This window comes from Indicator indicator, chromosome 4, assembly GCF_027791375.1.
Source record: "Indicator indicator isolate 239-I01 chromosome 4, UM_Iind_1.1, whole genome shotgun sequence".
NCBI classification, from domain to species: domain Eukaryota; kingdom Metazoa; phylum Chordata; class Aves; order Piciformes; family Indicatoridae; genus Indicator; species Indicator indicator.
This window is the reverse complement of record NC_072013.1, coordinates 5,510,409-5,536,280: the sequence shown is the minus strand read 5'-3', so window position 1 is coordinate 5,536,280 and position 25,872 is coordinate 5,510,409. Positions and strand designations below refer to the sequence as shown.

The following is a 25,872-nucleotide window of genomic DNA, read 5'->3' as shown; positions in this document are numbered from 1 at the left end:
CATTCCACTTTTGCATTTGTAATTCCGTGCAGCACTTTTGCAGCTGGATGGCCATCCTCATGGAGATAAAGATATTAGAAGTCCTGAGCGCTCTTTTGCTGCTGCCAGGCACTGCCCACACAAAAAGCTAGCTGAAGGCAAGGTGTTTCCCCAGTGGCAGGAGTTGCTGTTGGAGAGGCCTGGTTCTGAATAAGTTCATGCATGAAGCTCAAAGCTTGAGGCCAACAGTGTGTTTTGTGTGGTTTTACTAGTGTCTCTGCTGTCCCTCAAATGGCTCTACCCACAGTGTGTCCTCAGGCTCCCTGATGGTACTAACAAGTCTACTCTGTGTCTGGTTTCAGTCTTCAAGGAGAAGCCCCTGCACCCTCCGAGTCGAGCCCAGGCCTTAATCCAGTCAAGACCACCAGAGGAGTATTCCTACAGGCAATCAATCCTTCACCTGCTCCGCAATACCAACTTTTTGCTGCTTATGGTCACTTATGGTAAGGTCTGGCTTTTCCTCTGTGCAGTTACCACTTGTAGACATGCTTAGCTTCTGCTTCCTTCTCCATGTTCTGCCAGGGCAGTAACTGGCCTGAATCACAGAATACATCTGGTTGGAAGAGACCTCAAAGATCATCCAGCCCAACCCTCAATCTAGCACTGACGGATAAACACTAAACCATGTCCCTAAGCACCAGGTCCACAAGCTGCTCAAACACCTCCAGGGATGGTGACACCACCACTGCCCTGGGCAGACCATGCCAATGTTTGAGAACCCTTTCAGTGAAGAAATATTTCCTAATATCCAGCTTAAACCTGCCCTGGTACAGCTTGAAACCATTTCCTCTAGTCCTATTGCTTGCCACCGAGAATAGGCTGTCCCCTCCTTGCTCCAACCTCCCTTCAGGTAGTTGCTGCCACAGAGCAGGAGACCTTCCAGTGCAGTCATTTCAGAATCAAGAATCAACCAGGTTGGAAGAGACCTCCAAGATCATCAAGTCTAACCAATCACCCAACCCTAATCAACTAGACCATGGCACTAAGTGCCTCATCCAGTCTTTTCATAAACACCTCCAGGGGCATTGACCCAACCACCTCCCTGGGCAGCCCATTCCAATGGGCAATCTCTCTTTCTGGGAAGAACTTCTTTGTAAGGTCAAGCCTAAACTTCCCCTTGCACAGCTTGAGATTGTGTCCTCTTGTTCTGTTGCTGGTTGCCTGAGAGAAGAGACCAATCCCCACCTGGAAAGAAGCACTCTTCAGGTAGTTGTAGACAGCAATAAGGTTTCCCCTGAGCCTTCTTTTCTCCAGGCTAAGCCCCCTCAGCCTCTCCTCACAGGGCTTGTGCTCCAGACCCCTCACCAGCTTTGTTGCCCTTCTCTGGACACGTTTGAGCAACTCAACATCTTTCTTGAATTGAGGGGCCCAGAACTGAGCCTCTTTCCAGCAGAGGTCAGAAGCAAATGCCTAGGGAAGATGAAAAGCAGTGTAAGCACATGAAGGACAACATGCCCTCACTCCTGTTCTCCCAGTCTTTGGCTGTTTTCTGTTTGGGTGACTTTGTTACCCTGTTGTCTTTTTTATCTAGTCAGTTAGTTACTTGCAATGAATTAATCTTCATAAGAAAAGAGAAAATGTTAAGTTCCTCCTCTGGCGTGGAATCTTGAGAGCACCACATCCACCTGGTGGCTAACAAAGCCTGTGGTTTGCCAACTCGAGCTGTGTGGACAGCTCTTTCTTTACAGCTTGGCTTGTGTTTCGTGAAATGAGACAAATTAAATGAGATAAGATTGGTTCAGTCAATTGGTAATCTCTGTTGGAAGATCAGGATTGCAGCTCGAGGAGGGGAGATTTACACTGGAGATTGGGAAGAAATTCTTTACAGTGAGGGTGGGGAGACACTGGTTGCCCAGGGAGGCTGTGGCTGCCCCCTCCCTGGAAGCGTTCCAGGCCAGGCTGGATGAGGCCTTGAGCAACCTGCTCTAGTGGCAGGAGGGTTGGAACTAGATGATCTTTAAGGTCCTTTCCAACCCAAACTATTCTATGAATCCAAGTGCTTGTCTAAGAAGTACACAGAGCTGTGTGTAAGTGCAAGTCACAGCACTGAGTGAAAGTCATTTCCCCAGGCAAGGGTACGGCTGCCAGGCATCCCAGTGGATGTCATGTGGAGCATGCAGATGTGCAGGCTGCGTCAGCTGCCTTGGCAGTCCTGAGGAAGCAAATGGATTGGAGAATACTGGCTTTTGCCATCCGTCCTTGCACACTGGCCTTGCTGCTTGCTTCTCTTCAGCAGTCTTGGCCTGCTTCTCTGAGGGACAGTGTGATGTGCTCAGTCTGTTCCTGATGCTGAATTCTCATATGGAAAAGTAGGTTTCTCTTTAGCACAAAGGCCATTGTGATCTGTGCCTGGCTGCACAATAGGAAATATGGTTGCCGGCTAGTCTGCAGGGGAGTTCTCCCAGCTTGCTGTGGAAGCTACTCATGGGGGAAAGTTAAATAGTACTGGAAATTCTGCCAGCAGTTGTGCCTGAAGGAGCTGGTGGGATGAGTAGCAAGGTTGCAGAGAATGAGATGGTGGCTTTGTACCTGCTGAGTGTACAACTTCTCACTATAGTAATCTTCTCAAAATGCCCCTCTCAGATTGCCCTTAAGCTCTGCTGATTTGCATTGCAGCCACTGGGTTGTTTTGTGTTGTGTTTTATAGTAGACCGTGTCCTTTCAGAAAGTGGAGATAGAAAAAGCTCTCAGGCTTACTGTGTTTAAAAGTCAGATTCTGTCATCTGCTCAGTTTGCACTTAGCCTTCAGGAAAAAGAGGAAAGCAATTGCTCTAATAGGCATAAACAAGTGCTAGAGGAGGGAGAAGGTCTCTCAGTATGAAGAACATTAGAATGTGACCTCTCTGTGATAATTCACATCTAGCAGTCACAAACAACATAGAAAAAATGTTCTGTGCCTCACAGTTCAGTCTGTCTTCTGTCTTCGGAATAAATGGTCTGTGCATTTATTCTGTTCCTCTCTGTGCTGGACTCATGTCAATCTCCAGCTTGACTTGAGACAGTGACTGATACTCAGAGAAGGAACTATGCAGTGAAACTTTTTTTTTTTTTTCTAAACTAGTCTGGCTTTAGAACAGGGACAGTTTTTCCTACTCAAGTCAAAAGTTATGTTGACCAAGATTTAAGACATCTGCAGCCACATAAGTGCAACTGAGTCATCTTCCCTAGCTGACACAAAGATACCTGGCAGCCTCTCTTAGCTGTAGTATTAGCACAGTGTGTGTCAGGGGAGAGAGGGGAAAACATGCTGCTTACTTATCTCCTCTGGCTGTACCCTTACAGGGTGCCAGGTCAGAACAGGTCTGCAGACCTTGAAGTTCTTGGTATTCCAAGCAGCTGCCAAACCCTTCGCTGTGGTAAGACTTGCAGCACTGAAAACATTGGTGGCATGGTGGTGGCTATGTTAGTGCCATCTTCAGGCAGCCGTTTCCCAAATGCTGCTGATGTTGCTTCCATAAAGCTGAGCAAAACATGGAGTGGGCATTAAGAAATTTGAATTTATTGGGAGAGCGTGTTGTTACTGGGATGCAGTAGGTAGGAAAAGGGTGGGAAAGGCTGGTGAAATGGGAAAGATGAGACCACAGAATCAGCATTTGGAAAGGTGATGAGACAATGAGGAGTAGGTAGGGCAGTGAGATCTGCATAAGGAACCACTGTCCTGGAGGATGATGAAGGTCAAGAATAGGGAGACCAATAGTCTGGCATGTAGATATAGAAGACTTGGGTTCTAGCCTGATGCTTAATAAAGGCTCTTTCTGGATCCATAGGGAATAGACTTCCTCTTTCTGGTCTCTGTAAAATAGAGGACACAGTGTCAAGTGTCAAAAATGTTCTTCTGCAGCACATTATAAGCAAACCATGGTAACTAGCTAATGAATCAGGAGGTGCTGGACTTTTAGATGTCCTGCTCCCAGCTACCAGTTCTGGTTTTCCTCATCTGCATGGGCAGATGAGCACTGTCCCATTGGAAAAAACACTCTTAGACTCTTTTATGGACATTCAAACAGCTATAATTCACACTGAAATTTCACACAGCAGCTGTGACCTGTGAATGCCTACAACTTTTGCAAGCCCTCACAAATGCAAATTTGGCACGTTGTCTTGATTCTTAGAATATTTTGCCTGACTTAGTGCCAAGTGTTGCTGCCAACTCTGCATAGCTTTCTGCCCAGCTTGGGAGCAGGGGCCCTTCTCTCACTTGGAAATTGCATGCATCACAGAACTGCTGTGAAGTTGATGTACTGACAGCATCAGCTACTAGAGCTGTCTCTGACTGTCCCCACAAGGCTGCTGCTCTCCTGGCTGAGTGAGAAGTAGAGGTGCAGAAATGACTGGTCTATTTTTATGCCCATCTTTGAAGTAAAGCAGTAGTGGGTAGAGTTGGTGCTGATCTGCCACACTCTCATGCCCTGGTATTGCAGTTTGTGGAGTGTCCTAGTGAGCAGGCTGCTCCAGAGAGGGAAATGGGATGAAATTGAATTATGTTCCCATGGGCTGTTTTGCCATAGCTGTTTGCAAAGAGCCAATTTTTGAGGCTGGAGGGTACCTCCTTGCTCTAGGATCTCCACTTGTTCTCCCCCATCTCTGGCTGCTGGCCCTGCTGGAATCTCCAGCCTTGCTGAGTGACTCTTGTACAGGACTGGGTGGATTCCTCCTGCCTAAAGAGCATGTCACTCATCTTACTGGCTTCTCCTGACACATGTGTTTGGAGCAGGGAGCATTGTTGCAGGCAGTTGACTTATTTGGGATCACTTGCATAAGATTCTTCATCTGTTCTCTGTGCCCTGAGGCTGTGGAGTGAGCTCTGCTTGATGTCAGAGATGGCATGTGAAGAAAGGGTGATGTGTCCACCAGCTGCCAATCTTGTGGCTGTTCAGGGTGCTTCATGAGCTGTGTAGGGCAATGGGTATCCAGTGTCCCAGTGGAGGAGTGGGCTAGGCATAGGTTTGCTGAGTCTTTCAGGGTCAGGGTTGCTGGAGGACTTCAGGGTTAGGGGACCTGAGGATTTTGTTGCCTTTGTCAAAGCTCTGCCTTTTAGACTGCGCTTCTGTGTCATGCACTGCAATGTTTCTGCTTTTAGCTGAGGCTGAAAGAGGAAAGGTTGGAAGTGGGAGCTTGACATGTATCTCTTCTGTCAGGGTTTCACACATCCAAGCCAGAGCTTTTTAAACCCATGCCTCTTTATGGAGCCTATAGGTGTGGGCCTCAGGGCTGAAATCTGTGTTCCTGTCCTTCCCCCCACTGAAGCCTTGAAGAGAAACTAACTTCAAATGTAAATGACTTTCTGAGACGAAGGTTGTGCTGACTTGCTGACTGTTGCAGACCTCATCCCTGGGGAGGGTTTCTCAGTATCACCCAAGGTAAGAATGTGGCCATTGTGATACTACTGGTCCAGCACCCATGTGGATATGTTTGTCTACTATAAGCAGAGCTCTTGGGTTTTGTGCCCTTTGGCAAGGTGTTTAACTCAACCAGAGTTGCGTGTGAACTGGAGCAGGGTGTCTGAATGGGTCTTGACCAGTATCAGCCCAGTGGTTTCCATTCTCACCTTGGGTGATACTGAGAAACCTTCAGCAGGTGGCTGATGCCTGTAACAGTTAATCTAACTTCCCTTTCAGAAAGACAATTACTTTCACATTTTTTTTCTCTTTCTATTTTTCTTCCCCTCACCAGGCTTCAGTGATACCTTTTCAAATACAAGACCTTTCCCTGCAGACACACACACCAGGTGCCTGGGGGAAGTGCTGTCTCTGCTTCACTATCAGCTCTGCTCCTACTTGTCTTCTGGTGTTTCTTGTCTTGGAGAGGATGCTCTTTACTGTCTTTCAGGAGGGGGACTGCTATCAGTCTCTTCACTGGAAGGCAACCACACATGTTAATGGCACTGGTGTTAATTGAATTCCATTGTTAAAGATGTGATGCTGAGGCAGGTGCTTTTTCTGGTATTTTACCTTGGCTGGAGGAAGGACAAAAACGCAATGCTAAAAATGAATCTGGGTGTGAGGAAGGGTTGAGACCTTATGAAGAACTTACAGGATGTTCCAGTACCAGGAATGTGCACAGCCCTACCTCTAGCTGCTCAGGTGAGACCCATCCTGAAACTGCAGGGTGCCTCTTCCTGTGTGCTGAGATCTGGCTGTCCTTGGTCTGCATTTATTTCAGTACTCTGTCTAGCCAGTTCAGCTGTCTCTCCTGCAACTCAGCAGTCTTGTTGGATCTGCTGCTGGGATTACTTGGATTGCTTCTCCTGAAGTTCTCTTTCTCTACATTTCTACCTGTCAGGAGAATAGCAGGCTCTGAATGTGCTGCATTTTTATCCCCCTCTCAGGTCTGAATACAGGTTGCTTCTACGCCCTCTCCACTCTGCTGAGCCGCATGGTGATCCATCACTACCCAGTAAGTTTGTCCAGCCCTCATGGCTCTCTGCTGCTTGCTGTCTGCCAGAGGAGAGTCAGTGAGAAATGCAGTGCCACAACACTTCTGGCTAGCTTTGGCACAAGTTGGTTGGCTGGCAGGAAAGCATTAGTTCCTTCAGTTGTTTACACCACTCAGTGCAAAAGCTGGTGAGCTCTAGTGAAGAGAGCTCCTTTGCACTCTAAATGAGAACATCTTCTGAGAAATTCTTCCAGCCATTGCCTCTGCCCTGTTCCTTACAGTGATTTCTACCAGGGGATCTGTACCAGGAGGCTGTCCACACTCATGCTCTGATGACAGAAGGGTGACATGCCTCAGTAGCTGAGCTGCTGGAGAGCTTACTGCTGTGGCTGCAAGTTGGAGAGCTCCTCTACGTGGTAGCTTATAGTGGGTCCCATATTTCTTGGTTGATCTGGCCCAAATCCTAACATCTGAAAGCAAGCTTCCTACGGTTTATGCTGACTCCTCTGAGAGGGCCTATTCAAGCTGGCCAGTGCTCACCTTTTTCTCTAGGCTGGCTCAGAATGAAGTGCCAAACCACTTTTCTACATTGGGCATAGTGGGCCTAAAAGTGTTCTTGCAAATCATAGGATCATGAAGGTTGGAAAAGACCTGCGATCATCAAGTCCAACCATCAACCCAACACCACCATGCCCACAAAACCATGTCCCAAAGGCTAGTTCTAGTTTGTGTGTTACCAGCAGAGGACGTGCATGGGACACTAACTCTGGTGTCTCTTCTCATCTACACTTTGCTTCTTGGTTGGCTATGACTTGGCTTCTGCATTTGTGTGAGTGTGTGTGTCTCACTGCAGGGGGAGGAGGTCAATGCTGGCAGGATTGGACTCACCATTGTACTGTCAGGGATGGTTGGGGCCCTGATCTCCGGCATCTGGTTGGACAGAACCAAAACCTACAAGTAAGTCCCTGATTTGCCTCTGTGCTCTTAGTGACTGTACTCTTCCCCTATACTGTGCAAGGAGCAACTGTGTGCAGTTGCAAGTTGGCAGTCCAGGGACTACACCATTGGTACACACATGGTTCTTCAAATTCCAGTTAGTCTAAGTGAGGTTTGGAGCTGTGTGTTAGCCTGCACTGGGCCCATAAAAAGTCTGGCCCTAGTGCTTCCTAGGGAGGCATAAGAAGGGGATGAGACAGCCCAGCAGTTCATTTGTTTGGGATAAGAGAGTTCTTGGCACAAGCAGAATCAAGACTGTACCAGACCATTTCTCAGCCCTTACAAATCAGCTTCTGTGCGTCTTTGTCTAGCTTAATGAAAGGCACATTGAGTGCAGTGCCCAGAGGCATTGTGTGGGGGTGTGTTGCTCTATTTAGGGCAGGCATAAGGGGTATAGGGGTTGCGAGTGGGTGATTCTGGGTTTGCTGCCCAGTGGGTTGGAAGGCAGATTTGGCCACCAAACCCTCCCATCTGCAAAGGTACAGCTAAGAGTCTTTGGGTGTCCTGCAGCTCCTTGTCTTCAGGAACTTGGATCTCACTGACAGACCTCTACAGCGAGTCCCAGATGATGGAGAATGCCTCTCCTGTTTTAGGTTGGGGTGCGTGCAACCAGCTCTCCAGTTTCACTGCTGGATTTGGGAACCTGTAGTCTGAGCAGACTGTGTGACAGGAGGCTTTACTGGTGATGTGTTAGCGATGAGCTGAAGCCAACTTCAGAGCTTCTTTTTTTTTTTTTTTTTTTTTTTTTTTCCCCAGAATCTTTTTGCCTGAGGAAGTCTCACTGCCATTATCCTAGCTGGTATCTTGTGCCAGAAAAGCATGTTCTCATTGTGGGCAGCTTAGATGAATCTGGCTAGCTGTGGACTTGCAGCTTCTGAGGAGGCCTCTGGCCCTATCTGTCAAGTGCAGGGATCAAAAATTGAGAGGAAATGGGCTTCTCTAACAAGAAGGAATAGCACCTGAGGGACTCCCAAGGGTGCTGGGAAAGAGGAGCAGATAATTAAACCAGAGACTAACAGGTTGCTTGTTGCCATTTCTAGATCATTGTGTGCCACTTAGTAGTTCTCTTTTGGGAGTCTTGGGACATAGAAACACAGCTGTTATGAACTGCATTAGCTAACTGTGCAATGTAACTTGTGCCTCTTTCTATCCCTGGGCTAGTGGCAAGGTAGCTTCAGCTGGTACTGCTAGAGAGGATGGTCTTCCTGATTCTAAGTGGAGCTAGGGTGCAGCATGAAGGCTGAAAATCTTTGTGGCTCATCAGGCAGAGCTGGGATTTGAAATGTGGCAGAATGCAAGAGAAAGGAGAAAAAAAAATGTATATCCTGGAATTTTTTCACAGCCCCTACTTGCTTGGAGAGACCATGCAGGTGGGTAGAGAATGCAGAAAAAACAGGATGTGCCGTTCATGGAATTTATCCTACAGACTCCAGGGACTAGCGTTAGGTGAGGAAAAACACTATGAAGATTTTATTCTTCATTGCAGCCCACAAAATGGATTTCTGTGGAACTAGCAAATTTTCCCCCTGTGTGCTAAAGAGTCTTTATTTAGCCCCATTGAAAAGTCTATTTAAAAAAACCTCTCAAGATGCCAGATGTTCTAGGTGGGTACCCTCCCCCTTCCCTCTGCTGCTCAGAGAGTGTTGGGAACAAAATGGTAAGCACATGACAATCAGAAAGGGAAGATGTCAAGCCCCTTTTTCAGTCAGCTTGGAGAGAGAGAGGGAAGCAAATGAATGGGGATCCAGCTGTGATTGAGGGGAGCAAGGGGAGGTTAATGAGAGAAGGAACTGCAGAGCTCTACATGCGTGTTTGATCTTTACTGTCCTATCAGCAGTTCCTTGAAAGGGTGAGGCTATGCTAAGTCAGGCTTTCCCCATCTGTCATGCTCTGGCACCAAGTGGCCTTGCATATTTGCTTTTATCTGGCAGGCAAGTCGCTGCAGCAGCTCCTGTGCTGTTCTTGGTTTTGGAATTAGCAGGCAGGGATTTGGTCCACGCAAATATCTGAGATACGTTGTGACAAGTGAGCAGTCCCAGAACTGGGGCTGCCTCTGGTGGAATGGCTTGTTGAGAACCTCTTTGAAAAGAACATGTTTTGACAGGAGGATAAATGAGGCTCCATGTACATCTTTCAGGTTCCTGGTTTAGAGGAGGAATGGGGTTGTAACACCTGGAGACTGCTGGGTAGATTGATATTTGTAGGGGAGTCTGGAATCAAGGGTTTGGGAACTGGATTAATCAGCACTTCTCTTTGACCATGCTTTGCTTTTAAGTGCAGTATTCACATGGCCTCAGGTCCAGGTGGTTCCAGACACTGCTCTTTGCTGTCAGCAATACATCTCTGAAAGATGCAAGATGTCAGAAATAGCCATTTCTCTCCAATGACTAAGCAGAGGACCTCGAGTGGTGTTTTAAACTTTGGTCTGTATGAGTGCAAATTGCATTAAAATTTGAAGGAGGAAGGAAAGACTTGGATATTGGAGAATGGGGTGCTTGGGTCTCTTCTACTGGAAAGTGAATGTTCCCTCAGCCTAGAGTGGCCTACAGTTTGGGTCTTATTGTAGCCTTTTTCCAAGTTAGTCCTTGTATAGTGGATGTGCCTTCACTCTGTCCTGCCATAGGTCTTATGTAAATGATTGACCAAGGCTGTTCTTTTTTGTGGCCTTCCTACAGGAAGAAAGTGACATAAAGAAAGTGATGAAGTATGAGGAATAATGAAAACCAAACCAACCTTCTTCAGTTCTTCCCTTCTCCAATACCTGACACCTCAGTGTCTTCAGCAGTGAGATCAGCTGGGAGTTTGTTCAGGGTTTTGTGCAGCCTGGAATGTGCTGTCCTCATCATAAAGCCTGTGGAGGCCATCTGTAATCCCAGTCCATACAGCAGAGTTCTCCAGAGCTGCACAACATCCCAGTGAGCAGCTAAAGCTGTGGCACTTGACTGTGGCCTTCTCTCTGTCCCTTGTTCACTTGTTGCCTCAGATGACCTTGTGAGACACTGCTGGGCTGGGTTAGACTGTGTCATGCCTTTATCCTTATTCTAGGGCTTCCCTTGGAGTTGGATGAACAGCAGGAATTGTGCTCTCCATTTCAGTTGTGTGCCCAGCTGTTGCTGGCCCTGGCTGGCTTTTTTCTTCAAGGTCTCTCTTTTCTCACAGTTCTTTGTGTGAGTTCTTTAATCTACCTCTTCAGAAGGGTAAGGAATGTGGCTGGGAGGGCAGATGAATGTCAGGGTAGCTTAGGTTCACATAAGTGACAAGTGTGTCGGCTTCTTCACAGACCTCCCTCTGGCTCTGCCACAGAGATTTGGCAGCCGGTGCCTCTGAAGCACTGCTCCACATGACTGTGCTGGGCTCCCTTCCCACACCCCAGAGCACAGAGGTAGGCTAACCCCAGTTTTCCTAAGGTGATGAAGCAGGATGTGTAACTTCCACCCTGCATCTGCCACACTGGTCAGCCTGCTGAGAAGAGTGGTGGTACCTGCTCCAGACAATAACACCAATCAGTCTCTGTAGGGCCATCATGGGAACAGGTTGCTAAAAACACCAAAATGCTGCACTAATGCCCTTTGCCAATCTGCTTCTCCTCCTTTGGGGTTTTTCTCCCCCAAAAGATATTTATGGCTATCATAAGAGGCTTACCAAGCAGAACTGGGCATTCTTCCTTGCCATGGTGCCTCTAGGGCCATAGAGAATTCTCCTGTCTTCCAGTGAATGAGGTGACAGGCTGCTTCCTGAGAAACTCCTTGCCTCTGTGTTGTTTGTCTGCATTTTCTTTGTTCCCCTATAGACTAGTGTCTGTGTGTCTCAGTTAAACCCTTTTCAAAATGTTTGGTCTTGCTTAGTCTGCTGGGCACTAAATCTCTGTTTTTTATCGTCAATGGTATGCTCAAGGGAGCAGGATCTTGCTGAAGTCTGCTTATGTGCTTTTGGCATTTTCCTGCAAGGGCAATTGCATTCAGTGCTGTCTGTTAAAGTTCCAGTTTGAGACTGTGGTGAGCAGCAGCCTTTCAAGGGCATGGCTTCAGAGTCCTTCCTGGTGTGTGATTTCCACAGCACTCAAGCTTGGAATCTTGATCCTTCACAAGAATCTGTCCATGTCTCCTAAAGTCTGCTGATGTGCAATAGATCAAAGAGGTTTTGCCATTTTGTCCCTCTCTTTGGCTCTGCCATTCCAGTGGAGAACATCATCTAGAGCTGCCTGCTTCTATGAACCTGTTGGCTCAGTGCTGCATGTTCTGGGAACTTCTTTCTCCCAGCTTAACTGATGACATAGCATCCATGTGAAACAAAGTCCTGCTCACATCTGGTCACTGACTCATGCATCACTTTTGCCTGAAGATGAGGGACAAAGTGCAACTGTCATGACAGAGTGAATCAGAACTTCTTAAAGTATTTGAACCTAGGAAGCCTAGGAATCTGGGTGGGATTTTGTGTCTCATTTTTGCACTGAAACCAAAACTGGCTGTGGGGAGAAAAAAAAAATATCAACCCACATGTGCCGAGTGTCTTGTCTGGCAGAGACTAAGCTTCTTAGGGCACAGCCATCTCTTGGAGTCCTGCACTGTATTTTAGCACTGATTGCTCTGTAATTTGGAGACTCCTGTTTATGGGAGGAGCCCCCAGTTCAAACTCTGTCTGTACAGCCCAGGGAGCTGTAATTTTAGCACTGAGCTCCTTTCATAGCCAGCACTTTTCCTCCAGAGCTCCTTGTCAAGGAATAGCAGGCATAAGAAAGAACTCATGGGAGATATCTGAGGGACCTGTGTTGAGCAGAAAAAACCTTTTACTTGCATCTCTTTCACATTCTGGAGCTGCTAACTCATCTGTCAGTCTGTAAGCTCTTCTCGTTCTGCAGCCTCCAGGCTGTGTGCTGGCCATGTAGCAGCTCTCTAGAATGGGTTATAGCAGAAGTAAGCAGCCCCATTATGCTGCCTTCAGAGATGACTTTTTTCTTCTATGGAAGCATTGGAAAGAACATATTCTAGAAATGATACAACATTGGAGATTAAGGGATTTGCCTACCCCTTTGATGCAAAAAAAAATTACATGTCACAGCGAAATGTTTCAATACATTAAATATGTCTGGAGCATGGAATGATGATCAAAGCCTGAAATAAGCTTCTCAAACTTTTATTTGGATAAGAATTGACATGTGAGCATGAGCATGCTTCCTGGGCAGGGGATCTCTTTGTCCTCTCTGCCTAAACATGAGAGCTTGTGGCTTAGCTGCTGTAGGCCATGGAACTAGCACTAGCCCTGCTAAGTGCTCCTGTGGCTTAAGGTGAGATTGTGAGGGCCACCTGGCTTGTGTGTCACCTCTTCAAGTATAGTAGGCAGTTGAAACACAGAAAGGAGCAACAATGAAAGGTGTTTTGGATAGCACTGAAAAATACAGTCCCATAACAGTGTATCAGTGCTGTCACTTCTTGGCTTTGCTTTCTTGTTTGGGAATGCTCAGATCCTGCTTATGAGTGTGTTTAGCTGGTTATAGTACAGAGGGTGCCAAAGAAAGGTTAATGATCTCTTTGTTTGGATCTTGTTCTCCCTGTCAAGAGCCATGTACTACTGTACAGGACTGTGGCAGGATATGAGCTTCTTGGCTGCCTCATAGGTACCTCCTTGTAGATGTGATGCCTGCAGTCCTGAGGGATGTGAAAACTCCTAGGTCTTTTTCTTGCTTTTCCTGCTGCTCTATTGTGTATGCAGGCCTTCCATGTTGTCTGTCAGTCCAGTTCTTCTGTCTGTGGTGTCAGAAAGCTGTGCAGCTTTTAATAATGTATTTATTTATTTTTTTAACCATGTCCTGCAAACTGTACCAAGATCTGTGGACACAAAGGAGGGCTGGATGAAGTGACACTCTGACTCTGCTTCTCCTTGCAGACAGACAACGCTAGCTGTCTATGTCATGTCTCTGGCTGGAATGATAGTCTACACCTTCACTCTGAGCCTGGGCCACCTCTGGGTGGTTTTTGTGACTGCAGGCATGCTGGGGTAAGTTTATGTGCAGGCTGCTTTCCTCTGCATGTGAGCTGGCAGGGGTTGAGCAGGGAGGCAGAGCTCATGGCTCAGGAGGGATTGGGGAGAGCAGTAGCCTGTGTGTGGCTAGTGCATAATTTAAGGACATGATGATCTCCTCTTTGCATCTCTCTCTTGTATGTGTTTCACTCAAGTCAGGGACATTAGCATGGCCCTGCTTAGCTGCAGCTGCCTTAAATATTCCTGTTAATCAAGTGAAAGCATCTGGGAAGCAAGTGGTCCACAGCTTCATATGGGCAGGAATGGGCAGGAATGAAGAACGTGTGGGTCCTGGGTAGCTGTTTGACCATACTGGGAATGATGCACCTTAGAGTTACTTATAGGAGATGATGCTTTTAATGCCTCATCCTTGTAGCAGCTCCTTGCTGGCCTGGCTTTGTGCCTTGAGGCTGTAGGCAAAGGTAATTTTGGGTAGAAGGAAGCCCTGTGCCATGGTGGGGGTGTCAAACAGCTGCTTGGACTCTGTCAATGCTAGGGGAAACATCCTGTGCAGTTGGTGAAGGGATGTAGGTCACATTGTCTCTTCAGTCTTCCCTCTGGCTGAGTCTTCCTTTCTGTTTCTTTACAGGTTTTTCATGACAGGTTACCTTCCCCTGGGCTTTGAGTTTGCTGCGGAGTTGACATACCCAGAATCAGAAGGGACATCATCAGGGCTCCTTAATGTCTCAGCACAGGTAGGTGTGCTGGTTCCCCTTTGCTTGCCTCCTTATAGGTAGAGAGATTAAATTGTAGTTCTCAGCTTCTTGTCCATGTTTATTGTACCATACTGCAAATCTAAGGACTCCAGGGCCTGGCTTTTTGAATGATGTTTCTCATGGCATTTCTCTAGTGGCATCTGTTCTGTTTCTGCTTAGGAAAATCCATTGGGATGCAAGTCATCCTTGCCTTTTCCAACATTGCTCCTAACAGCCTAGCACCTGGCTATTCTCCAGTGAGAGATGAGATTCCAACTTTAAGGGTCACCTATCTTCCCATCTGCTGCAAGGATCCCACAGCATTCTTCTTGAGGAATTTGCAGCCCATGGCATAGACAGGTGGACTCTTTGCTGGATTAAAAACTAGCTGGATGGCTGGGCCCAATGAGTTGTGATAAATGGAGTTAAATCCAGCTGGCAGCTGGTCACAAGTGGTGTCCCCCAGGGCTCGGTATTGGGGCCACTTCTGTTCAGTATCTTTATCGATGATTTGGATGAGTGGATCAAGGGCACCATCAGCAAGTTTGCAGATGACACTAAATTGAGCAGGAATGTTGATCTGCTTGAGGGCAGGAAGGCTCTGCAGAGAGATCTGGACAGGTTAAATCAGTGGGCTGAGGTCAGTGGAATGAGGTTTAACGAGACCAAGTGTTGGGTCCTGCACTTTGGTCACAACAACCCCAAGCAGGCTTGGGGAGAGAGTGGCTGGAAGGCAGCCCAGCAGAAAAAGATCTGGGAGTGCTGGTGGTCAGCCAGCTGAACATGGGCCAGCAGTGTGGCCAGGTGGCCAAGAAGGCCAATGGCATCCTGGCCTGTATCAAAAGCAGTGTGTCCAGCAGCAGTAGGGAAGTGATTGTGCCCCTGTACCTGGCCCTGGGGAGGCCACAGCTTGAGTACTGTGTTCAGTTCTGAGAACCACAGTATAAGAAAGACATTAAGGCCCTGGAGCATATCCAGAGAAGAACAATGAGGCTAGTGAGGGGTTTGGGGAGTGTCATATGAGGAGTGGTGTCCTATGAGGAGTGGCTGAGGGAGCTGGGTTTGTTTAGCCTGGAGAAGAGAAGGCTAAGGGGAGGTCTTACTGCTTTCTACCATTACCTTTAAAGGAGGTTGTAGTGAGGCTGGTGTTGGTCTCTTCTTCCAAGTAACTAGTAATAGGACGAAAGGAAATGGGTTTAAGCTGTGCCAGGGGAAGTTTACATTGGACAATAGGAAAAACTTTACTGAGAGAGTGGTGAGGCATTGAAACAGGCTGCCCAGGGAGGTGGTGAAGTCACCATCCCTGGAGGTGTTCAAGAAGCTGTGGATGTGGAGCTTCAGGATATAGTTTAGTGGTCATGGTAGCTGGGTTACAGCTGCATGTCATGATCTTAAAGGTGTTTTCCAACCTTAATGATTCTGTGATTCTAAGGATCTGTCTCTGGATGTTTATAACAAAGCTTTAGCCTTGGCTGATCTGTATGCTCTGTATACCTTGATGAAGCTGGGAAGCTGTTCAGGCTGCTTTGTATTAACAGCTTGATACTTCCTTTGTAGATTTTTGGTATTGCCTTCACCATCAGCCAAGGGCAAATCATGGATCGCTTTGGGACGAAGGCAGGAAACCTCTTTCTTTGTGCTTTTCTGTTCCTGGGGACCATGATGACAGGTAATTACATTTTTCAGTGTTCCTCTGCTGTGACTCTTCCCCTTGGGCTTGGCATGTGAATTGAAGGGCTTTTGTGTGTAGTGGTGCTTGTAGAAAAGGGCAGGGCCCACACAACAGTCCCATAGCAGTGCTGCTGTGCTTCTTTAAGCATCTATTCTGTTACAAAGAAGATCCAAGGCTTCTTGCCCTGGCTGCTGGCTGGGGTCTGAAAGATGTACCTTCTACATGTTGCAGTAAGGAGTCTCTATCCTGCCTGCTTCAGAAGTGCTCTTTTGTCTCTTCTAGGAGAGTGGTTTCCCATGCTTACTTGTAATGTGTTCCTCTCTCCTCTGGGGCCTCTGCTGCCCCTTTGATTCCTGGAGAGATTGATTTGAGCTCTGTGCAGTGATTTAATTGCCTTCACCTCTCTCTTCCTCCCTCTGTTGCAGTATTCATTAAGGCTGATCTCCGAAGACAGCAGGCCAATCTGGATAACCAACAGACAGTGAGTAAACACCCCCTTCAGCCTCTGCTGTGCTCCTGCTGGTAGCTCAGGACAACACCCAGCCTCTCCCCTTTCTAGGAACAGGGCTTGCCCTTTTTGAGTTATGAGCAGCTGCAATTCACTTCTCTTATCCTACCATTTCTTGCCCAGCCTGTGGTGAAAGCTCCTTGTTGGCATTTTCAGGCAGGTGATTGTGATCCCAACCCAGTGTGCAAGCCACTGGGCCTCAGTTTCTCTGCTGTTCATGTCACACAGGATCTGTAGGCTGTGGTCCTTTGGCAATCTGTAGGGTTTCACACATCTTCATACTGGCCAGGTGTGTTTGCTGCTCTCCCCTGAGAGATGCAATGCACTGAGACCTTCAGTGCTTTGCCCTTGTTTAGAGCTGTATAACTATTATTCCAGGCCCCTAGGAAGGCAGGTTATTCCTGATTCCCTATTCTCAGCTACCAAGTGCAGTTCAGTGCATGGGACTGGAGGAAGCTGGGTGGCAAATCCCAAATGAGGGCTTGGGCAGCCTGGCTTCCCACGCTTTGTGCAGTGCTGCAGACAAAGGTGTTAGTTCATATGTGTGCACCAGTGCTTGGGTTATGATGTCCCTGTGGCATGCTGTACAATAAATGCAGCTGTTTATATGTGTAAGAGGGTGTCTGGTGAAGCTCTCCCTGCAGGGAAAGGGAGGAGACTGGTGGCTATTTGAAGCTCTTTTCCTTGTTGCTATGGACTCCTCTTCTATGATGTTAGCAGAGACATCCACTTAACATTCATGAAGCTGTCAGTGACCATGATTAGGAAAGTGCATCAGCTCAGTTCTCTCTGCTGGCTTGAGTCAGCTCTTTCAGGGAGGCAGTGCTGCCATCCTCTAGATAAGACCAGAAGGTCCAAGAAGCAGCTCTGCTCCAGCCACCTGCTCAGGAAGGTGGATATTCAATTGCAAAATATATACTTTTTTATTTTGTGTTCAGATAGTTGAGTCAAAATAAAATGTAGAGGGTAGGATAAGTAAAAGGAACTGATGGTGCCTTGAGTAGTTATTGCACGTGTAATTGATGGGCAGGAAAAACCCTTTATAATTTATCTAGTTCAGGTAAAGACCTCCCACCTTGTAATAAGTTAAAAATAATTTCTGCTTAAAACTTTGGGTGATCTTAGCAGTGGTGAGCATCATGGTCTGTGGGACCAAGCTAAAAGAAGACTGCTGTTCCAGAATCCTGCTGTGAATGGGGTTGACTGGAGCATGCTTAGCTAAGCTGAGTTGGGATAAAGACCAGTCTGTTTTGAGGTACACCAGAGTGCTTGTATCCCTTGATGGCCAGTGCTGATGTCAAAGGTGGAAGATGAATTGTAAGACCAAACTCTCCTCAGCAAGAGCTGAGGCAGCAGAGTTATAAAGAGAGGTGCTGGTGGCACTAAGAATTAATTCATAACAGATGTGGAAGGCTCAGGACATGTTAAGGTCCTTTGGCAGTGAACATGATGCTTAGTAGTAGAAGTGAGGTCTTTCACCTTTATCAGACATTCCTCTTCTGTGGTGAATTGTACACTTTTGCTTAAGCCTTTTTTACTACAAATCTTTTTAGTATAAATACAATTGTAAGAGCTTGCTGCTGGAGTGGGGAAGGCATTGAGAGCAGAGTAAAGGTGGTACATGTGTAATTTTTATAATCCTAAAAGCCTGCAGAACTGACTGGTGTAAGAACCAGAGGTATGTGTGTGAGGTAACAGCTCTCAAGCAGTCAAAGACTTCACTGGCTGCTCCTTCCCCCTGAGGAGTCAGGCTGTGAGAAGTTATGAAAAACATCCCACTGCCCTCCCAAATGTGGCTTCCACATGGCTGAGCTCGCTTGGGTTTCACAAACAACTCCAGGTGCTTGACCAACTGAGGGTGGGCTGAACTTGATGGTCTGTGCTAACATGGATGTCTCAGTCAGGGCAGTAGCCAGCTGGGCTTGGGCATCGTGCACTGCCTTTCTGGAGAGCTCTGATGGTGTCAGGTACTGGAGGTTTCCTTTGTGGTACAGCTGCCTTGCCCATGCTTGGTTGATTTTACTGGTTTCTTCCTGTGCCTGTTCCTCTTTTTTATAAAACTTCCCCTCCCTTCTGTTTTCTTCCCTACTTGCCCCCATCTTTTTTATGATTTGACTTGTGGCTGTTGTTACAGAGACTCCAAGGCAGCAATCAGATCACGGATTATGGGACTGTAGCTTGTAACCCTAACCCCTTGAATTCCCATTCCTGCTCACTAGCTCACACACAAAGGTAGGAGAATCACACTAATCTGCTTCTCTGAATGCTCATGGGCTGCACAGACACCAAGCCAATGGCACTTCTAGGTTGATACCAATGGCCCTAGAGTACCAAGAATCTTTCTGGCCTTCTAGGAGTGCTCACCTACCCCCAAGAGAAAGACAAAACAGAGCTGAGATCCCACCAGATTCATGTGAGATAGGGGCATAGTGATTCCAATAGGTGTAAAGCTTGGCCATGGAGCAGATGGAGAACTGAATTGTCAGTAATTTATTGGGGAGAGGAGGTGCAGACATTTGGAGACTCTTCTCTTGGGATTTTACAGTCCAGATTCTTGCTTGGAGTGATAATCAGGAGTCCTCCAGAAGAGTTGGCTTTGATAACAGCCAGGGTGCACAGATGTCTTCAAGATGGAAGTTTAAAAACATAGCAATAACAGAGTGTGATGGTTTACACTCTCACACTGTTACACAGAGTCATTGGGTTGGTGCCTTTTAGTATAAGAATGCCTGAAAACTGTAAAGCTCTGTGCTTGCTGATATGTGAATCTCAATGGCACTTGGCATCTTCTCAGCTGTTGTTCAGGTTGTAATGCTTTATCTATCCTCTGCTTCACACTGACTGGCTGATCTACCAAGTTAACCACAATACCTTTTGTTTTTCAAGCTCTTCGTCAAGTGAATGCATCACTTAGTGCCATAGCCAACAGGACTAACAGGCAAAAGCAGAGTGAGTCTGCTGGGAAAAATAGCCTTAATATCCTGATAAAACTAGAATGTGTGCTATGGGGAGTGTGAAACTGTCATGCTTTGATGAAAGTGTGAAGAAGGGTCCCACGGGCAGAGAAAGATTGGACTTCAGGCTGAGTGCTTCTGAAGTTGTCTCCATGCTGCAGTCTGTAGCAGTTTTAGCAGGGTACTTGCACAGTGTTGATTTGAGATTAAGTGAGAGTGAGCTGTAGCTGTGTGACCTAGGCAAGCCTACTTGACTGGTACTCTTGATGGATGAAGTTTTTGACATCACCTTCATTAGCAGACCTAGCTTGGTACAATTGCCAGTGTTACCACTGACGTCCCACTTAGAAAATGGACACTGCAGGGCTCAGGCATATTTATTGTTGTATGCACCCTGCATCAAAATATCTTCCATAAATCAAAAGAAACAGATGAGTTGTTGTCAGAGGAGATTCCCTTCTGAAGGAAACAGAAGGCCCAATATGCAGACTAGACCCACTTCTTAGGGAAGTCTTCTGCTTCCCTGGGGTTCAGGGAAGTTCTTCTACCTTTCTACTCTGCCCTGGTGAGACCACACCTGGAATACTGTGTCCAGTTTTGGGTTCCCCAGTTCAAAAGAGACAGAGTCCTGCTGGAGAGAATCCAACAGAGAGCCAGGAGGATGATTAGGGAACTTGAGCATCTCCCCTGTGAAGAGAGACTGAGATCCCTGGGGCTGTTTAGTCTGAAGAAGAGAAGACTGAGAGGGGATCTCATCAATGCCTATAAACATGTGAGGGGTGGGTATCAGGAGGAGGGGGCCAGGCTCTTTTTGGTGGTTCACAGTGATAGGACAAGGAACGATGGGTTCAAAGTAGAATATAGAAGATTTCACCTCAACATGAGGAGAAACTTTTTTACAGTGAGGGTGACAGAGCCCTGGAACAGGCTCCCCAGGGGGGTTGTGGAGTCTCCTTCTCTAGAGACTTTCAAAACCCACCTGGATGTATTCCTGTGTGGACTACCCTGAGTGATCCTGCTTTGGAAGGGGGGTTGGACTTGATGATCTCTTGAGGTCCCTTCCAACCTCTGATATACTGTGATACTGTGAGGTTAAAGATGTGAAAAGAAAGCTTCCTACCCGGTACAGCCCTCAGATTATTATCCATTACTGATTTTTCAGGTAGGCAGTGATGAAGTTACAACAAGAAGTCCTGGGGAAATCAAGAGAGACTTCAGGGCTTTGGGACAACTGGGTAAGGGATCAGGAGCACAAATAGTTTTCTTCCAGTTGCAGGGAGTAATGAAGGAATAAACAGGGAAAGCCATTAGATCAACAGCTGTCTCTGAGCCTGGTGTCACTGGCAGAATTTTGGTTTACATGACACCAGGCCTTCTGGCAAGAGACAGGACACACCTGTCTCAAAAAGGCTTGTTGAAAGAGCTTTAAACTGGATTTGGAGAGGGAAAGGGATAAAATCAAGTTGACTAGAGATAAGCCTTGGGGCAGCACACCAATATTTGAGGGGTGGTGTGCTAGTGAGGCCCTTTAGTCTGCAGGCTCAGTGGAGGTAGGGGCTGAAGATTCATGTAGCACATGCCTTATTGGTGTGTTAGAAAGCACAGAAGAACCTGATAATGGTTATGCAGGCATTAGGGCTTCCCCCCACAAGGTGGCAGGATCAATAGTCCAACTGAAATGCATCTGCACCAATACATGCAGCGTGGGCAATAAACAGGAGCTGGAAGCCATCCTACCGCAGTGTGATACGGTTGCCATCAAGGAAACGTGGTGGGATGATTCACACTACTGGAGTGCTGCAATGGATGGGCTCTGAACTCTTCAGAAGGGATAGGCAAGCAAGGAGAGGCAGTAGGATAGCCCTGCATGTTAGGGTGTGTTTTGACTGTTCAGAGTTTAATGATGGTGGTAATAGGGTTGAGTAGTTATGGGTAAGAATCAGGCCAACAAGGTAATTGTCATGGTGAGAGTCTTGTTGTAGACCATCCAGCCAGGAAGAAAAGGCAGATGAAATATTCCCTAAGCAGCTGGGGGAAGTCTCACAATCACAAGCCTTTATTCTTGTGGGGGATTTCAACTTACCAGATGTCTGCTGGAAATACAGTACAGCAGAGAGAAAACACCCTAGGAGGTTCCTGGACTGTGTGGAAGATAAATTCCTGACACAGCTGGTGAGTGAGCCAACTAGGGAAGGTGCCTTGCTAGATGTTATAGGCTAGATATTAGGAGGAAGTTCTTCACAGAGAGGGTGATTGCCCATTGGAATGGACTGCCCAGGGAGGTGGTGGAGTCACCATCACTGGAGACGTTCAAGAGGAGACTGGATGAGGCACTTAGTGCCATGGCCTAGTTGATTGCTTAGGGCTGGGTGATAGGTTGGACTGGATGATCTTGGAGGTCTCTTCCAACCTGGTTGATTCTATGATTCTATGTGTTGTTTGCAAACAAGGAAGGGCTTGGGTGATGTGAAGGCTGGAGATCATCTCAGGTATAGCGATCATGAAATGACAGAGTTGTTTATTTTTGGAGAAGTAAGGAGAGGAGTCAGCAGAACTGCCACCTTGGACTTCAGGAGGGAAGAATTTGGCCTGGTTAGGAGCCTGGTTGAAAGAGTCCCATGAGAGGCAATTCTGAAGGACAGAGAAGTCCAGAAAGGCTGTCAGAACCTTTAGGTGGATGCTCAGCTGTTGAGTGGCTTCAGTGTTGAGCAGGACTGTGGAACAGCTTGATTTCCCAGTGTATTAAGGAACACACAAGGGGAAAACCCGCACGATGATCCTTGCAGGGAAAGATCATCTATTTCCAGCTACTAGTGGCTTCTGGTGATGAAATGGAAAGCCTAGAATCAGACTGCTGGCTTGCAGGGAGAAGACCAATAGCTTCAGTGACAAGAGTCATATAAAGCCATAGCTTCAGTGGCAAGAGTTTATCAGACTGCCCAGGAATCACAGCCTGTCAGCAGCTACTTGTCAAAGCTTTTGGCCACTGTCTCCACTCTGCTGGATGTTTTCCTTTCTTCCTGCAGGACCTGCCTTGTGTTCACAAGTAGTTTGTTTTCTATCAGCACCCTTACCCGCTTGTGATGATAATTAAACACGTGTTGCAACTAGTAGAAATTGTAGTGGGAACTAAATTAGCTCAATGGCATTGTGGGCACCTTGTCCTCTCTTAATGAAGCTGTAATGGTGGTTCCAATCAATCCTCCCACTTCTGGCTGCCTCAGTTCCCAGAAGGTCAGCAGGGCTAGCTTTCTGTATCTCAGGACAGTTGGCTCAAATGCCCATTTTATATGATAATAAGTCTCTTGCGGGCTGCCTTTGTTCTCAGTGCATCTGAAGCCATTCCAACATTGTGCCTTAGGCTTCATAGTGGTGTCAGCTGATGGAGCATACACATTATCCTCACTCACACATGTGCTGTGTACAGCCTGCTCCTGCTTTCCAGCATTGTTTCTTTGCGTTACGAAATGAGCAATTTAATAATTTGCTGAGTTTTCCATACTTTGTTTTGACTCAGGAGTGAATTGACTCAGAAATGTCTTAGGCAACATTTCTTTGGAAATACTTGTAAGCCTGTGTGGGTTTTTAAGAAAGCAGCTATGATAGAAAAATGCAGGGTTCCAAAATGGCAGGGCTGACTTCTCATTCCAGCTGGGTTTTGCTGGACCTCTTTGAAATTTGCCAATTTGATTGATGTGTGTTCGTGGCACTTCAGGCTAATTCGTGCCAGTCTTACATAGTGGTAGATCAACTGAATTTTTCAGTGTGTGTGTGTGAAGAACCTATTCTTTATAGCAGAGAGGAGGGACTGAAGTAGTTTCAGACTTTGTCTATTTTTTAAATTGAAATAAAATGAAAAACGTTTGTCTGGAGTGTTATGCTACCAGCAGGGCTGGATGATTTTGGATGACCAGTGACCTGCTCTAGGTGTACAGCCAGAGCAAAGGATTTGATTAAAGCAGGGCTGAAGTCCTGCTGTGTCTTCAAACTACATCCTGAGTAAGTCAGGACTTGATCAGGGCCAAGTACTTCTTTTTGCTGGCTGTATGCTTGCTTAGATGCAAAGATGCATATAATGGATCTCAGTGGAATACCAAAAGGCATGTTGCTTTTTCCTCCCATGGCTAGTGTGATTTAGAGCATTAGGGCAAGCATCCACCCTCAGTAGCTCACTGGAATCCCTTACAAGCTGTAGCATGCTTACTCTCTAGTGAAATACTGCCAATAAAAAAACAAAACAAAACAGGCAAACAAAAAACTAAACCAAAACAAAAAAAACCCCCAAAGATGGAATTTTGGGTAGTAGGTAAAAATGGTGTATATCCCACCCCAGCATCCCCAACTTCCCTGTTCCCTTTCTGTGCTTAATGTGTGGCAAGCAGCCTTCTATGTCAAAGCCATGGGCAGGCTGTCTGCATGTCCTTTCACAACACTGTGGCTCTCATCCATGAAAGCAGCATTCCTTTCCCAAGGCAGTAGAGCTCTGCAGGCTGGCTGATCTCCTAAACCTCTGTTCCTGCAGCTCCACAGCAGGTGAGTGGGTTCAGACCCCAGAAAGGGGTGCCAGAATGCTTCCATGATGATTTCTAGTGGGGTTTCTCAAGTCTAACTGTAGTTTTCTTCTTACTCCTACCTCTGGCACTATTTCATGCATCCCCCTACCCACTATTGGTAGGAGTTCCCTCTTTGCATTTCTTAGCTTTTGCTTCCAGGCATGTCTTTGAAGCTTTCCTGATCTCACTTCTCTACTTTGGGATATTGCTGCTGACCTCTGTAAAACCTTTCCACCTGCAGTTTGTGTAAGAAGCTACTCACAATGAAACTTTCATATCTCTTGCTTCCATGCTGCTTGGACTTCTCTTCAACTGGAATGGGGGTGTGAGTCTCTTTGTTGTGTACCTCTGACTTCTGCCTCAGCCTTGACCCACAGTGAGTTAGCTTAGAGCCCAGGCTGTGGGAGATGCCACATTTACCCTTACAAGTCTACATGCTGTATTCTGACAACTGGGGTGTCTCACTGTAAGCAGGCTCAGAACTTGGAGAGGTATCTGAAATCTTCTGGGGAAAGGAAAAGTCTCAGGTCTAATCCTAATACAGCCCAGAAGGGCTCAGCAGAGGAGCTCATCAAGCTATACCCAGTAAGGCTGAAATGAAATTCCAAAAGTTTGGCTGTTTCATGCAGCCCAGGATAAGGTGGCAATTGGACAGCAGTCTTGGTTGTACTTGCTTTTCCTCTGCAGAGTGACTACATCCATCTTAAGGGAAGAAACTGTAGGAGAGTTCAGGGAATAGCTTGGATGAGGCCTTGAGCAATCAAGTCTAACTGAGAGGTGCCCCTGCCCATGGCGGAGAGGTTGGAGTAGATGATCTCTATCGTCCCTTCCAGCCTAAGCCATTCTGTGAATCACACTAATTCTTCTGTAGGGTTCATGGTGGGGGGGGTGGGAGGTGGGGAAGGTTGCCTCTTATTTCTTAAAGGCTGTTTGAGATCCAAGTAATGAACTTTGAAGAAGGTGTTATCTGGACCATTCTGTGGAATTATCTCATCCATGAGTTCAAGCTGGGGACAGGGAAGAAGCGAGGCAGAGGGTGCCAGCCCTGAACAAGGGGTGGGGATGAAAACACTTGAAGATAAGCAGAGCCAGCAATCTGTCTGGGAGTTGAAGAGGCCTTCAGACATGCCAAACTAAGGACAGAGAGGAGCCGGTTGCTGTGCTGAACCTCCTGAAGGTGCAGAGGGTGCAGGTTCTCTTTGGTGCTTGCACAGACACTGCCCCTGCAGCTTTACCACTTTAAGACTGATCTTGTGTTGCAGTAAAATGCCTCCAAGTGAGCTGGCTGTGGGGCTGATACCTGGCCTTGTGTGGCTTCTATGAATTAACTGTGGTCTGAGGACTACAGCAAGTAATTTAAAGGAAGTAGGACCCTTGCTCTGCCCTGCTGCCCTACTGCCTCTTGTCTGGGGAGAAGAATCTGGAGGAGGGAAGCAGGTGCAGTGTCTGAGGATGGTGATTCTTGGGGGATTTCTGCACAGCAGCAGGGATCTGTGTACTAGCCAGCTTCTGGCCAGCTGGCCTCTGAAGCTTGAGTCTGGCAACTCAAGATTGTAACCCTATTGTTTTTCTCTGTCTAATTTGCAGAAAGTGATGCCAGAAGCCCACAGTGATCCCATAGTTCTTGAGGAATCAAAGCTGTAAAGTGGAGGGGTGGCACAGCTGGGAGATGCACCCTGTCTCATTCCCATATTTGCTACCCACACTGTCCTCCTGTCACATACACACCATGGTGGGGGGGCAGCCTCAGGACAGGAGCCCAGTCAACTGTTTGCAGAGAGAGTGAAAGAGCAAAACAAGGTGTTGCTCTCTTCAGTTGTACCTCTGCATCTCACTGTTTTTGCTGCTTGGGAGGAAAAGCTGGGAACATCCACTACTTCCCCCCATCCTACTATGCATGGAAGAGAAAAGCACACATGCCTAGCAAAGCTGTAGTTCTAGGCTAGTGCTGAACACGAGGATAGCACCCTGCACATGGTTGTCTCCTCTCACAGGCAAGCTGTGCCATGAAGTGAGAAGCTGGACTGTGCCAACTCTGTGAGCAGCCCTGGAAGAGCTTCCA

General features: G+C 47.1%; 1 protein-coding gene across 1 annotated transcript in view; it reads left to right on the top strand.

Moving 5' to 3' along the window:
- FLVCR2 (FLVCR heme transporter 2) overlaps positions 1–25,454 on the top strand; it is a 46,841-nt gene extending 21,387 nt beyond the window's left edge. Inside the window, exons 5-12 of the mRNA XM_054400210.1 lie at positions 342–482; positions 6,368–6,435; positions 7,268–7,371; positions 13,294–13,404; positions 14,018–14,123; positions 15,681–15,792; positions 16,221–16,276; positions 25,398–25,454. Of these exons, the coding sequence (XP_054256185.1) occupies positions 342–482; positions 6,368–6,435; positions 7,268–7,371; positions 13,294–13,404; positions 14,018–14,123; positions 15,681–15,792; positions 16,221–16,276; positions 25,398–25,454 (755 nt within the window). The remainder of the gene's footprint in view (positions 1–341; positions 483–6,367; positions 6,436–7,267; positions 7,372–13,293; positions 13,405–14,017; positions 14,124–15,680; positions 15,793–16,220; positions 16,277–25,397) is intronic.
- Positions 25,455–25,872: the final 418 nt, after the last annotated feature.